Consider the following 16,165-nt stretch of genomic DNA (forward strand, 5'->3'; position numbering starts at 1 on the left):
CTCCACTCAAAAGAAAGTTCCTCCACATCCTTTACAGACCCCTGAGGAGCCTGTGATATTTGTTGTAAGCCTTTCCCACCACCCACTGCTTTAACTCATTCTTGCCTGAGGCATCATACTGCAGCCGCCATAGCAGGACAAAGACCAGATGGTCTCCTGAGGACTCTGTAGCGTTACACGCTCTTTTTGTCTTGGCGCTGGTTAGTGTACGGTTGTTGTTTGAGCCTGATTCTGCTGGGTTTCAACTTGTTCAGCTTAGTAAGTATGGGTAGATGTGAACTGAGAAGATACTTCGAGTTTGCACCCCAGATAAGCAGTGGTTCTGTGGTGACAAGAGGGGTGAAGGAGACATGCTCATACATGGCTGAACGCTCAAAGGCAATAGTTAGGTACTTCGGTATTTTTAAGGACATGAATTCCCACAGCCAAACTGCCTACTGACTCTGTGGCAGGAAAAAACCCAAGCTGTCTGCTGAGGAGGGACCAGATGGAAGGCTTTCTGTACTTCTTGCTGGAGCACCCGGCAAATCTATGTAATTTTTATATGCGTATTTATTGTAGACCAAAGCAATCTGGGACCAAATTTAGCTAAGACACTTTTTTGCCTTCAAGATGGTGCTAACATGGCAATATCGCTTCCTAGAACCAGAGCTAGGGTCTCCACCATGCCCCACAGTATTACCATGGCAAGAAGAGACTCTTGGGCCCTGCAGTCCCTTCTGTCCCAATGACTTTTCCTGAAGCCAGACCTATTTTCTGTTCCCAGCTTTTGCCTCTGATCTGTTACCTGATCATAAGTCAAGTGGCTCAAACCTTCTTGAAACCTATTGCACACTGTATATCCTGTCTGGTCTAGATCCATCACAGATTGCTAGGTCTACCAAACGCTACATTGCAGTCAGAAGCCAAAATTTGTGCTTCTGTAATAAAAATTCTGGGAAAGAAGCTACTCTTCACCATGTGTTTGTATAGTGCCTCACGCCAGGGAGCGCTGATCCATTGCAGATAATAAGCAGTCATCAAATTGCTTATCTTTCTACCAGTTCTGCTTCGGAGGAAGATAAGATCATTCACCTGCAGAAACCTTCATTGGCTGGGAGCCTTTTTGTGCACATTTTCTACATTAATATCAAGCAGGATTTAGTCTATTAAATTTAAGTGGTACATGGTGTACATGTTCAGTACTGCCAACGCTCTGTTTTTCAGTAGACGTGCTGTGCATATTTGTTTTAAGCATCAATATCAATATATGACTTACAATTTTGAGTTCCTTGGGCTCTCTGAACAAAAATTTGTCTCAATTTAAATTTTTAAAATATGTCTGTAAATAACTTAGGTAAATTTCCAATTATAACAATTTGCAGCAAAGCCCAGTTGTACTATATTCTAATGAAGCCTTTGTAATTAAAATTATTATACTGAAATATTTCTGTTGCTAAAGTTTCAAAGAAAGTAGGAACATCCAACAATAGAAAATTATTAACTAATTACCTAGAGTGAGCACTGAAATGATAAAACAGCCTTTTGGAGCTGTAGCTTGTTTTGCAGGTGCAGAGGTAATGTTTTCTCTTCTGGTTAGAACAGTTCATTTCAAAGTGGGAAACAGGTCTGACAACTGGGTAAAAAACATGTTTTCCTGTGTGATTATAAAACTGATGGAGCAGGCTAAGACACTACCTAAATCTTGAAGGACATAAGGTCCAACCCAAAACAAGAGCAGAAGCATATTCCAGAGACCAAAGTGCAACATTTTAAGGGACTGTAAGCCACTAATACCACGTTTGTTTGCAGTCAGCGTTTTTCTAACATATATTATCTGGCTTCTGGTCAAGAACTGGTTTGTATCTCTCACATGTAGACACATGGAAGTCTGTCTGCAGGCACTGGCAGTGATAGTGGGAGAAATATGCTGCTGTACATTGCCAGAACTGCCTCTGCTGTCAGAGATGAACCTCAGTGTAAGTCTTTGTGTCCAAGGCCATTTTGGTTTCAGAGTCTGTATGAGTACGCTTGAGTTGCCTTAGGAGCCTGATCTCTCCCTCCTCGCAGGAGGGAGAGTGTCAGTGTGTCATTCTGCATCCAGCTTCCCAAAAACTAGTTCTTGCTGTGTATTGGGGCCATGGTGACCAGAAGCAGTCTGTACACTTGATCTAGCCATAGGGAGGTCCTGATTCCTTTTCTTCTAATAAACCAGTTATTTTTTACTATACGGTTTGATAAAGATTGTTGAGAATAATGTCTTGAGCAGATTGAAAGTACTTGTGTTGAACTAAGTTTTCAGTTACTGCTTTTCTTCAGTTTGAATTTTTGTCCAAATGTTGCTTGATGCCATTCATTATAAAGCCAAATTATGAGGCAGGTCATTCATAGTTTTCCATAAGAAATTCTAAAAAATTAAGAAACCGAATAGATCAATGTTTAATAAACATATGAAAAGTTTTACATGTCTGTTTTATGCACAGAAGATATGTTCAAGCCATTTAGAATAAAGGATACCTTTAACTTCAGAGTTCAAAATTTGGTTGTCTCCACGAGCCAGGAGTGCCCATGTATGAAACAGGCCCATTTTGTTTGTGATAGTGGATAAGGAATGTGAATGTGTTGGTTTTTTCCTTGATTACTCAGCTGCAAGGTGGGGACTTCACATTTCTACCTCACAGGCATGCTGAGATGTGATGATATATGCACTATATCATATATGGTATATATGATCACTTTGAAGTATGCACTACTATTAAAATCCTAGGTCTGATCCTATTATTTCCTCCAGCTATTTATTTGTAAATATATGTCAACTTCTCCAATTGTTTTCTGCCATGTGAGGCAGTTTAGGTAGCTGGGTGTCTTGACTTTTATTCTCTGTGACCTTTTAAAGACTAACAGTGAAATTAAAACAAATGAAAACCCCTGCTCACAAAAGCATTCAATCTCTCTCTCTGTGTTACATGGTAGCCCTGGACAAAAATGTGACAGTTAATAACCGAAAGAAGATATTTCATTGGTACTTTCCCAAAATATTTGTATTCTGTGGATTTCTGAAAAGATTTCATCTTCCACAAGTGGCTGTCTTCCCATCCTAAGATGAATAAGAATTGCTGGGTTTTTCCCCACTGTTGACAAGTTCATATGTGCTGACACTATTCTGTTGCAAAGTGGATTGATTTACTCTTATGGTACTGCAACAGGTGCTGGAGCATTTGCCATTGTTGTAATGCTAGCAAAGTAATTTACCAAGATCCTGTGTTCAAAACATTCCAGAACATCTGCTTTTTGTGTTTAGTTTCCTGCACATTAGTTTCAGAACATTTTTAGCTTCAGAAATATTTTTCAATTATTTTTTTTTCCTCCATGGGAGTTGTTTCAAAAGCAAAGGGGGCTGTTGGAGTTCTTTGTCGAGTTATCTCTAGTTACTAAAGGTCATGAAATTTAATTCAGTACTCAAAAATCCCCAGGCAACAAGTCATTGTCCACTAGGCATGGAACAAGAGGAATCGGGGAACTTTACCTTATGGCACAAATAAGTAGGCAAGAAATGACTGGACTATCTTAGTATCGATGCATACATATGCTGCAGAGAAAGGAATATTTCCCAGGATGTGTAACGATCTCCGCTGAGGGGAAGGACATACAGTTCCACCTTGGTTCCAAAGCTGGCAAGAAGTATGACTAAGTATGACCCCAGTAGACAAACAAAATGTGCCACCCAGGGATCAGTGAACATTTTCAGTTCTCTGTGTCTGAGTCCTGGTACTCTCCAGCCCATGACCACAGTCCCATTGGGCCCTGAGAGGAAGGCTGAAAATACTACAAGCTAGGAGAAGGGCCATAGCCCTCTGGGTGATTAACTGAAGCTCTGGAACATGAGATTTTGTTGTAATCTTTATCTTAATACGTAACTGCAAGTGTAATAGGAAAGCCGAGGGCAATCCTGTTGTCCCCAAGGCCCTTGAAGGATGGTGACTGAGGCAACTTACACAGCTGCAGATCCTATGGTTTCGAACAATTTTATAAGTACTAACTGCAATCTGAATGGGAAACGTATTGAAAATACCGAAAATGTTAAAATATTGGAAATACTAAAATGTTGAAGAAGGTTTGCCACTTGTTGAAAACTGCTGCTCCGTAGGAACTCAGGTTTTGCATAGTAGGGGGATGAAGTCAGCCAGAGCAATGCTCTTTAAGAATGTGGAACTCAGATCTGGTTTTCTCACAGCATTTGCAGTTTTCTTTTCCATTTTCAGTTAAGTCCCATCCTTCCATGCATACTCGCCACAGCCATGACCTGACCCTGTAAGGAGGTTGCCTGCTTTCAGGCAGCTAACCACAGCAAACCTAACAGAGGATGCTTGCAACAGGTTCATCTCAGAGCAGGCTTTCTTTTGATTTCTGATTTTTCTGCTTTATCTCTGTTGAAACTGCCTGCAGACTGCCCTCCTAACATGTGCAATGCTCTTGCAGGCCAATCTGCCCCTGCTGCAGCGGGAGCTGCTGCACTGTGCAAGGCTAGCCAAGCAGAACCCAGCCCAGTACCTCGCCCAGCACGAACAGCTGCTTCTGGATGCCAGCACCACCTCACCTGTTGACTCCTCAGAGCTGCTTCTCGATGTGAACGAAAACGGGAAGAGGCGAACTCCAGACAGGTGAGCACCACCGCGCCTTTCACGCCCTGCTCAGAAATGTCCCATGGATGGAATGTGCTGAGCTCCAGTAGCAAAGGGGAAGCGTGTGCGCAGGTGCCTGGGGGGAACTTGCAGGGTGTTCCTGGTTGCAGGTCCTACCTTCATTACAGCTATGCAACAGCCAGATTGCTTCGTAGATGTGTGTATGGAATCATAGAATGGTATTGGTTGGAGGGGACCTTTACAACTGTATCTAGTCCAACCTCCCTGCAATGAGCAGGGACATCTTCAACTCAATCAGGTTGCTCAGAGCCCCATCTAACCTGACCTCAAATGTTTCCAGGGATGGGGCATCTACCACCCCTCTGGGTGCCAGTGTTTTACCACCCTACCCTCACTGTAAAAATTTTCTTCCTTAAATCTACCCTCTTTCAGTTTAAAACCATTACCCCTTGTCCTGTCACAACGGGTCCTGCTTATGCATGTGTATGTATATGTACATATATACAGCTAAATATACATGTACAGATGTATTTCGGTGTATGTAAATATAGTATATGCACAGACCGATGCAGGTGGCAAAATCGCCTGAGGAGACGCTGTGGTCATATCGATGTAGAAGTCATACTGGCTAGCCAGTACCCTACTAGTTTGTGTAGTATGAGATGAGCAGCAGATCAGTCCAGCTCCACATGCAAGTCCTTTGCTTTGGACTAAGAAAAGGGGAAAGTGGCTAGGCACTCACACTGGGAACTACAAGGCAAACTCCAGACTGCAGTCAGGGCTTTGACTCCTGCTGTACCATGTTTCTATATCCATTTATCCAATATGCATAAAGATATTTCTTCCAAACAGGAGAAATGTTCACTGAAATCTGTTTTGTTGTTGAGCTGAGAACGAGTCTGTGCAGAAACAGGATGAACAAGTGTGTGTGTGCAGTACTGTAGGTTTAGGGATATGGAACAGGTTTTCTTGTTTGAATAAAGTTCTTTGTTTAGTGCTACAAGAAAATTATTCTTGTGGCTATTTATTTTTAGCTGTCTTCCCATGATAGTGTTAGAAATTCAGCTAGCATGTACGTTTTACCTTTGGGAGGCCCAAATACTGGATTTTTCTTAGTTTTGTTTGCCATGGTTTTTATAATGTGGAAAACTTTTATAACGCTGTTCTGCCAGATGCCACTACTTGCATACCTAAAACATAGCAAGTGTCCTAGTTATCTTTTAGATGAAAAAGGTGAAGATTTTCAAAGTCAAGAAGGCTTGCAAGTTTATAGAGGTGACAGTTCTGTGTAGGGACAGGCCAAGACAGCACAAAAACAAAGAGAAAATGAAGTCTGAAAGCTCATAGTAAAACTCAGAAGCTTCATATATCCAGAAGTGAAAATTAATGTAACGTAGCCATTAGATAGATGAAAATGTGAAAGTATTTGAAATTAGCTGGCTTTAGGTTGTGTTTTAGGGAAATCACAATGGACCAGCAATAAAATAAAGATACCGACAGAGAAGCGCTTTTCTGTGTACCTTCTTTTCACCATTTTCCCATGACAACTAGACCAAACTGAAACAGCCATCAGTGTTAACATAAAAGCTAACTGCATGCAAGAAAGATGATTAATTTTCAGACATTTTCCATGCAGTGTCTTACTCCATGCAAAGAGATAACATTTCCAAAGCCAAAATTTAGCTCCCTGGGGCAGTTCTGCTGCAAATCCTCAGTCTTTGCAGAGTAGTGTGCTAAAACATCTATTAAAAAGGCCTCTTAAAATCTAGTGCATCTTGTTCAGCATGTTGTAGTCCAGTGTCAGTAGCAGACACAGTGTTTTTCCTGCAAGTGGATAGACACACATTAAATTATCTCATAACCTTGTGAGGTCATGCTTGAGAAAGAATACTGAGGAAAAGAGGGATGTGCCTTCCTAGCTTAGGTTTTTTTTCCAGTTAGTAGCAGTATTACTTGCTTCTTGCATAAGACCATAAAGGAGAAATGGACAATACAGTATTTCCCTTATTTTTCTTCCTTAGCATTCTGAAATGATTCGCCTACCCTTTGAGACCCGGTTTGACAGTGTTGCATTTCAGTTATTTTGTAATAAGTACAGTCTCACCTATGGTACCTTTGCACCTGGTTGCATGAGAGGGGATGGGTGGTGCAGGTATTAGTAATGAAAAGACCCTGTATTAGTCTTATAGCAAAAAGGACATAGGAGTAGCCCATAAGGGGACCATCAGATCAGAATAATATTGGACTTTAAATTCAGCCTTCATCTTTTAATTAAAACTGAGGGCCAGGCCTAGAGAGATTTAAGTCTGGTTTATGAATTTTGTTCGCAGTGTTTCTTTTTAGTTAAAACAGATAGATGCTTTTGAAACTCAGAAGGCTCTGTTTGCTAGCAAGTACCTTTGCTTTCACAGCTGAAGTCTCTCTTAGGTTCCATCCAGTTTGGGGAGCTTTCCGTTCCTGTCCAGGTAGTAATACAGCTTTTGGGGTGAAGGGCAGACAGTTTTAACTTCCAGTGTTGTGGGTAAGACGCTGTGTTCGAATTCCCAGGGTCCAGGGAGGGACTGTAATGTGGGGTGTCCCACTGGCCCGCATTCTCTGAGCTATCAACTGGCAGCTTCTGTCAATCGCTGCTTGAAATTATGTTCCGTGATGTTTCCAAAAAACCCCCATCCTTTCTTTTTTGACCCTGAGATTCTTCACTGTCATGAAAGGCCTGGAAAAAGACGACTGCCCAGCTCACCTATTGGAATGGTGCCTTGAGCTTAAAAAATAAGGGTTTTTTTGCAGTATCAGCCTGTTAGTCACACCTACTTCTCCATTGACTATGATTAAAACTGTACAGAAAAACATAAACTGATATGGTAGATTTGGCTGAACCAAGTTAAGTGGAGTTCTCATGCACTCAAGAACATTTGTACTACAGATTTAGTAAAAAGAACAAAATCCTGTTTGAAAGATTCTTAAATTTACTGAATGGGAGTTTACATACCTTTTAATTTGGGTAATGTGAGTAAATCAACCACAAAAAACTGTCCTCAGAGTCAGAGCATGCCTAGACCGAGTGAGTATTGAAACCAAATACTTGTCTGACTTTACACTCATTGCACTATTAATTATTTTAATTGTTTACAGAGGAGCAGGAGGAAACATCTGGAAACAGAGAAACCTTTTGTTTAGGTATCTAAGTAGTTTTCAAATATGTTAATAAAAATACAGTGGAAGATATGAGACATCCTTTAAGAGGAGGGTTTGCTGTGACTATTGCTAGAATATGGAAAAAAATTACTACAAGGCAACATCTTTCCAGGGGAATTAAATGCACTTGGAATAATTTTGATTGGAGATACGTCTCCCACTAAAGTAAATTGTGGAATCTTTTTCACTTCCCAAGGGATAGGGTATGTATCTATCGACATTGTATGTAACGTGCATGCTATATATATATATCGATGTATCTATCTCATGTATATGTGTGTGTGTATATATGTTACATACACATAGATATTAGAAAAAACACATGTGCACGCGCACACACACACACACATTTTTCCATATTTACATTTTTCTTTTGAGCATGGATAACTGCATACCATTGATTCCAATAGAGGGAAAATACAGTGAGGGATTAGCAAAGGAAGTGGAACGTCTGTGTTGTACATAACCACATCCACCTCATGATTTTTTTTAAAACAAAATCCATATACAGTACTTTTTTTCTGCTTATAATTTCAGAACCTTTTTTGCATATGCATTTTCCAATTCTGGTTATTTATCTGCATATCCAAGTCTACTGTATGTGAGGTTTTATGGAGCAATCTGACAGCAGAGCTTCATGTTTTACTGAATGTTTTCTTGGTGCATATGGTCTGACACGGATGAGCAGCCACGGTGAGATTTTGGAGTCTATTAAACTAGCTCATTAAAAAGATCAATCTGTTTCTGTAATAACACTGGGAACCATCAGTCACTGCAAGAGAGAAAAACTGACACCTGAGGAGACAACACATTTTGGTAATTTGTTCATGACATGTCATGAACAAAGTGTTCACTATATTTTGTTTACAACTTTTGGAGTTTACATTCTACTGTAGTAAAGCAAAGGAACTTGGACCAATGTGGGTTTTTATTTTGGTGAATGAATGCTTGGTTAAAAATAGCATGATTTTAAATACGTTAACCACAAAAGACTTTTTGCTAATTAGTTATCCTTTGAGCTTGCTGGGAAGGGCTGTATGGCACATGAGCTTGTCATATAGTGACTCCACGTTTATGACAGCTGCCTGGAAAGTGGATATAGGAGAGCCACAAAATCTGTTAGAACAGCTCTATTTTTGAGTGAGAAGAAAACAAAAGTGGCCATAATTGTTTGGTGACTTTAGAAAGTGCTGCTGTGCTTGCTGTACCCTTAGCACTCCTGACAAGGAATTGATGTTAAAGGTACCTGGGCACAGAGGCTTTGATAATTCTTTTAGGTAAATTTTCTTATTTGAATAAGCTCCTCCACATCTTAATAAGATACAGGTTGCTCAGACCTCTTACAGCTATGTTCCTTGTAAGCCATGTGTAATTATTGTCTTAATATGAACTGTTAGCAAGGCAATATAAATCTTTTCTGTTACACAGTATCGTAAAGAAGTATTCTATTCCAGCAATGCATTATCGCTTGTTTGGTCATCAAGACTTTATTGGTGGAAGTCCAATTTAAATCAAAGCATCTTGACAAACAGCAGATGACCAGCATTGCCTGCTCCTTGCAAGCTGACTTCAGTGTTCTTTGAAATTGTTGTAATAGTCTTGATAAGGTGAAAATTTTCCAGCCAAGGTAGTTTTGCATGGTCAGATTTCCTACCAGGAAATTATCCATAAATTGCAATAACATAAAACTGAAATGAAAATTTGCAAAATCAGGTGGATCGGGTAAAAATCAGATGAAAACTGTGGTGGTTTGGGATTTGGAGCTAGTATTCACATGGGTCTGGCAGTCACTGTGAAACAGGAGTGCTTCCTTCCTCAGGCACCGGGGGACATGCTGCTGTCCCAAGGAGGGTGAGACCTGGAAGAATGAGTAGGACTGAGATCAGAAGCAGAATAGTAGCTTGAGTTCAGGACATGTGAATTATGGAACTCTGCAGCACTTTTTTTTTAATCACTATATTCAGATATAGTAAATTTGCCAGTGATTCCTGTTCTGATGAGGCTTTGGAAGTTGTTACCTTTTAATGTACTTTAAATGGTCAAAACCACAAAATGAGTTTATGCAGTCTTATTCTGGTATTCTGCTAAGTTGTTTATTTGGTCAGTGCAAAAAACACAACAACAAATTGTAGAATTAAGGTATTAGTATCCAGAAAACACCTGACAGCTGTTACCCAATGTAACAACAAAAATAGGGATTTAATTTCAGTAAATATGTTTTCAGTAGTAATGTTAATTTCTGTGTTAGTTGAACTCAGGGTTCTAGGAGAAAATGGATATGCTCGTGTGTTGTTCAAGCTAATGCAGTGCATTCTAGTTAAGGTAATTTAAGTACAAAGCATTCCTAAGAAACCACAGAAGTACCTGTACAGTAAGGTGCAAATATGTACATTTGTATGGAAATATATGATTTTAGCATCTAATTATAGCGCAGAGAAGGAAAACTAAATTCCTACTTGTCACAGTTTCCTAATTTGCTTTTCCTACACTGAGGGATGAGAAAGTCAATGAAGTTGTTAAATTATTTATAGTTTCTGATTTTGCGCCCTCCCCATCTTGGGTAGAGGTCATTCTAACCGTAACACTAAGGAATTTGGCAAATGTGTAGCTTGGCTTGTGCATGCAGGAAAGTCCAGTTTTTGTTTTCATAGTATTTTTACAACTGAAAGACATGGACATTGAGCATGAGCAGATACGTGCAAAGAAAACACACACCAACAACTAAATACAAAACTTATCTTGGAGAGCTGTGAAAAAACCATCACTACCCATTGGGAGTTATTGCAAGCAGATCCACTGTGCCAAAAGTGATAGAAAATATATGATGGTCCTTCAGTTCCTCTGATTAGAAGTTCTCACAGCCATTTTGCATTTGCTTTGGAAGAAGGTACATAATCCACTTCAACAATGTCTTACATGTCTGCCCAAAATTAGAGTAGCTGCCCTGCTGTATTGGTGAGTCTCCCCTCTTTGCCAAGTTAAGGTATAATAAAATATATATACCTGCAGCTTCTCTGGCATTAGCGATTGTGGTGAGGTCCCTGGAAAATCTCTTTACCTCTTCTGAAAACAGTGCAACCCATCTTTTAATTTCCTGCTGGTAATTGCCAGATCTTACTTTGATCCTCTATCCCAGTGGATATTGGCAAAGATTTGACTTCATCCTTCCTCTCATTGACATTAAAGGAGAACCTATTGAGGGGCAACAGTTAATACATTGACTTTTTCCACAGGCAGTCCCTTGAGGTTGGTTGGCTGGTTTGTGGGGGAGGGTGTGCTGAAGGGCAGTTCGTTTTAACAGCAGGCAAACAAGAAAATTAGATCAAATTTACCTTCTCTGTCAAAGTGACAAAAAATCGTGTTATTACTAGGAAGATTATTCCATGTGTAAATCACAGAGGAGAAAGTTCTTAAAAAAGGCTCGAATATATCAGCTGTTTAATAAAGGTTTTTGGAGGGAGGGACGCAACCTCAACACTTTGTGATATTTATATCTAATAAGCTTTCTGTTCAAAGCTAGTACTTTATAGGTTTTGTTTGTTCCAGTGGTAAAAAAACCCACCTCATACTTCAGTGAAACAGAGCTTTTCTGTTGTGAACCCATTGCAGTAATTCCAGCCTTTGTTTTTTTATTTTAATGGAAAATTAGTTCAGCGTGAGTTCCAGGTTCTCAGACAGAGGTGCACAGTAGAGACTTCTTCGGAAATAGCTGATTCTGAATTGGATTAAGAAGTATCTGTAACATAAGAAACTGCCCTTCTCCCTGACAACTCTTCAAAGTTGCCTGAGCATAAAACCCCTGTTTAAGGGTAATGGAGCGGGAAATCCTGAACGTTATTGAGGACTTGAATCTAACCACATCTTCCTGCAAAATTAATGACAGTCACAGCACCTTTGACTGGAATAGCCCAGATGGTACAAAAATCTCTGAAGGAAGCATTTCTCATCATCTAGAGTCGTTCTTGCCCAGAGTCTCAGTGTGACACTGATCTTGGTGGGAGCTCATCCTGGCATTACATATAGCTGAGCTTCAGCACACTGACATGCACTACCTTAAGACTGTATGCTGTCCTCTTGAAAAAAAAAACAATTTCTTTAACTGCAGACTTCCCCTAATCATGCTGTGCTATAGCGCTACTGAACAATAGGAATTTCTCAGCCTCTAGCTTTATGCATCCATTGATTGTTTCAGCTGTGCAATTACATGTGTATCCATCCTACCAGCTGGTGATTTCAGCAAAGGCTGCTCGCTCTCCAGCCCCAACTCTTTAAGCTGCTCCATAAGCTGCTCCATCGGAAGGCTCACCCTGCTAGTGTTTCTCAAGTTACAGGGATAGTTAGACAAGGTGAACGTGTCCTTTGTATATTTTGAATAAGCAGTGTTGTGAAATGTTCTACCAACACCACACACTTTGAGCAAAGTGAAAGAACAAGCTTTAGTTCCTCAAGCTGCACAAGTAGGTGGGGGATGCATGTTCCTGAGCAACTCTGCTCACTACATAAATTAAAGTTCCTTTGCTTTGTTTTTCAGAACCAAAGAAAATGGCTTTGACAGAGAGCCTTTGCACTCAGAGCATCCAAGCAAGCGGCCCTGCACTATTAGCCCAGGCCAGCGGTACAGTCCAAATAATGGCTTATCTTATCAGCCCAATGGTCTGCCTCATCCCACCCCACCTCCACCTCAACATTATCGTTTGGATGATATGGCCATTGCCCACCACTACAGGGACTCATACAGACACCCCAATCACAGGGACCTCAGGGACAGAAACAGACCTATGGGTAAGGCATGTTGATTTTCTGCATTGTTTTTTTAGGTTTCTCTTCCTTGTAATTATATTCTGTATCGTGGACTGGGTTTTTTTGCTGAGTCAATACACCTGCCATTTAGATGTTGTTTGTCCATCTAGCTGCTTCTAATGGCCTTATTTCAGATTTATATTTGTAAAAGTTGATTGAATTGTGTCTTTGCTACACTCTAAAGCAAGAGAGTCAGAAGGAGGAGGAACCTGTGCTTTCACAGCTGCATAGATGACATGGACACTCAGGTGTCTCTCAGGCAAGGATAAGTAGTGTCACGTTTGTGATGATAACAACATCAGCGTAGCTTGACTTCAGCTTAGACTAGGAGAAAGTTACTAGCCTTTGGAGAGGTGCTTTGTGTGTGACATCTCAAGAGTGCAGTGCAGCATGGGGATGTCTGCAGAGGATGTGAACAGCAGAAGCACCAACCACACCCCGTGCAGCACATTTTGGTTTAATGGGATGTCTGATGCTCTTGGATTTGCCTGGCTTTCTTCACATCTGCACTTACTATTCTTCCTTGTTTTAAAAAAATCTTCAATAAAAGAGAAACATTTACAGCATCTGTATAGAGGAGGCTAAACAAAGAACAAGTGTCGGTTCCTCTTGAGTGTGGATAATAAATACTGGCTTGGTTGTATCATGTTGTCAGCTGCTCTGATATATGTGCTACATTTTAACCACATGTTGTTTAAACATCTGTGAAGGGATGAACCCTTAATGATGCTCTGTTGACATGGTAGTAATTACTGCATTTAGTGAAATAACATTGAGTTTAGACTAATATTTTTTCAACTCTCTGAAGTACAGCTAGTATTCAATACACTTAGTTACCAAATAATTGTCTTGCTGACTTCTTCAAGTAGCACAAATGAAAAATTACATATTTTATTTTTTATATATAAATATATATAATTATAAAGAATTGTATATAGTCAGAAAGGGTTATGTCCATTTTTGAAAGGTCGCCTTGCAACCTACAGAACTTGCAAAACTGAAGACACTAAATTGAGTAAACCAGTAGCATCTTGTGTGGGAAAAAGCGGTAAAGAGAACTTAGAGCAAAGGTTTTAGGCATTCATTTATTTTTGTGGTGGTACTAGACCAGGTAATGTATGATATATTTGTCTGATAGGTTCTTCCCTCCACCCCACCCCCCAGAGAACTCCCAACACTGTAAATATGGTTTGCTCCTTTTTGGCAGGGTTGCATGGCACACGTCAAGAAGAAATGATTGATCACAGGCTAACAGACAGAGAATGGGCAGAAGAGTGGAAACACCTTGACCATGTAAGGGCTAATGTACTCTTATGTATCATTGTCTGAAAGGAGCCCTTCTAAGACAGGAATTTAATTTTTTTTTTTCTTTTAAAAGAAATCTAAGTCCCAGGACAAGTTTTGAAGAGGGCTTGATGTTCCCACTAGGTAACTCATACCAGGCCTTACTGTTAAGTGCCTCCTGCAGTATCCTCATTATTATGGGCTGCCAAAAGGGGAGTAGACTGTACTCTATAAACCATGGATCTGGGGCACACTGGATTTATTCTTTGAATTTATTAGCTGTTACAACATTTGTAGGTATCAGTTCTGGACCAGATTTGGCCTCTGTACTGCCATGTGAAGACTTGTGGTGGAACTACAAGTCTCTTCAGTCTTGTTCTCCTTGTCTTCACCTTTTCCTCCAGAAATCCATATCTGTACAATTTAGGATCACCAGTTAAACAGGAAGGGATTGTCATTCTTAAAACAAGACCATAATTTTTCAGCTGTATTTGAAATAACAGGAAGAGACTCCTTCATTATTAAAACCCAGGCACTCAGCACATTGATGTTTTCTTTATTTTTCTGTCAGGTTATGAATAAAATGTTGTTTTTTGTTTCCCTGTTGCATCCACCGCTATGCATAGCTGTTAAACTGTATAATGGACATGGTGGAAAAAACTAGGCGATCTCTCACTGTACTACGGCGATGTCAAGAAGCAGACCGTGAGGAGCTTAATTACTGGATACGGCGGTACAGTGATGCAGAAGATTTAAAAAAAGGTGGTAACAGCAGCAGTAGTCATTCCAGACAGCAGAGCCCAGTGAATCCGGATCCAGTTACATTAGGTACAGTATTCTCATTTAAAAATTATTTACTGATCCTCTTCAGCTCAGCTATGTGCTAGATGAATTTTGTATTTGTCATTTTGATTCTTCTTCTGTGATAGCAATGAAATATTCCTCTCTGCTGACTACTGAATTAATGAGAACAGTTATGCCTTAATAATCATGTTTACATGTGGAATGGCTTGGGGTTTTGGGTGATGCTTGGTAATTGGCTTTCCATCCAGCAGTGTCTGAGGGTGGTGGGGTGGGAGGACAGACTGTTATGTAGGCATGGCAGAGCAGTGAGATGTGCACTGACTCTCCGTCCCTTCTGTCTCCCTCCCTTGCCTGCATGATTAAAGAAATCTGTAGGTGCTTCTGGATTATCAGTGCAAAACCAAGGGCTTTCACCTTCTTGAATCAAATGACAACTTGGAATTTGTCTTTCTGAGGAAATGAAGTGAGATATAAAGATATAGGCACTTCTTAGCTGTGCTTGCTTTCCATATAAGAAAGAAACAACATCTGGGATGCCCACAGCCATGCACACATGATTCTTCTAGATCCGTGTCTACTGCTGTGGCTCGCACAGGTGTGTCTGAGCTAGTTCAGGCACTGCTCACCGCTCAGAGCTTGGCTCGAGCTGCAAAACCCACTTACAAGGAGCAGACCAAACAGTTGGACTTTAGCCTCCTGCAGACCTTCACAGTCAGGCTCACGTGATACCTCACACAGCTACCTTGACTGCTTTATAAAAACAAGCTTGTATTTTGTGGGCTTTCTGTAATTACTAAAATGTTGGCCTGCTTCTGCCCCATCCCCTCACTTTTATGGCAGTTGTGGTAAAGAAACACATCTTGGTGATGCCTTTTATTGTTCTCTGCTCTTTTGGAGAGAACGGCAGACTATGATTGCTTGTCTAATATTTATCTTTTAAAAAGTAAATTGTCTATATTGAATGCCATCTACTCAAAATCGTCGTAATCTGATCGTTAGTAGAACTGCGCATGTGTGTTATTCTGGAACTATATTTTATTTAAAGCTGTATTTTCCTTTTGCCCTTAAGAGTAACTTATTAAAATCTAAAACATTTATTTGCAAATAGAAAATCAAAGCTAATGCTTTCTCTGTCTTCCTTTTGGTAAATTTCTAGAGTTGCTACTATAACATTTATTGCATCTTGATAACAAACAAACTTTTTTTTGTATGTGTGTCAAATGATTTGAGCCAATAGCTCTATAAATTAGCTTCAGTCAGTAAAAGGAGGGGTTATGGAAATGCTGTTCCCAACTTCAGTAAGAAGTCTAGTCCCTAGAGGAGCCCTTCTCAGAAAAAAAAGAATTGAGGTAACGGCTTGTAGTGTTAAATGTAATGTCAAGAAAGCCTCATAAACGCAGCATCTGAAAGGTCAGTCACATTTGCAGCTTAGGAAAGAACATTTGTGAGGAAGCCCCTAG

At 40.1% G+C, this 16,165-nt stretch overlaps 1 protein-coding gene across 9 annotated transcripts in view; it reads left to right on the forward strand.

Moving 5' to 3' along the window:
* RUNX1T1 (RUNX1 partner transcriptional co-repressor 1) overlaps window positions 1-16,165 on the forward strand; it is a 116,237-nt gene that overhangs the window by 73,145 nt on the left and 26,927 nt on the right. For all 9 annotated transcript variants that reach the window (XR_008746476.1, XM_013305623.3, XM_013305626.3 and 6 more), the window contains 4 exons: window positions 4,459-4,640; window positions 12,349-12,599; window positions 13,825-13,910; window positions 14,528-14,729. Coding sequence is in view for 8 of the 9 variants with exons in the window: in XM_013305623.3 (XP_013161077.1) it covers window positions 4,459-4,640; window positions 12,349-12,599; window positions 13,825-13,910; window positions 14,528-14,729 (721 nt within the window). In the remaining variant the exon portion in view is untranslated. The remainder of the gene's footprint in view (window positions 1-4,458; window positions 4,641-12,348; window positions 12,600-13,824; window positions 13,911-14,527; window positions 14,730-16,165) is intronic.

The sequence above is a fragment of the Falco peregrinus genome, chromosome 3, assembly GCF_023634155.1.
Source record: "Falco peregrinus isolate bFalPer1 chromosome 3, bFalPer1.pri, whole genome shotgun sequence".
Taxonomy (NCBI): Eukaryota; Metazoa; Chordata; class Aves; order Falconiformes; family Falconidae; genus Falco; species Falco peregrinus.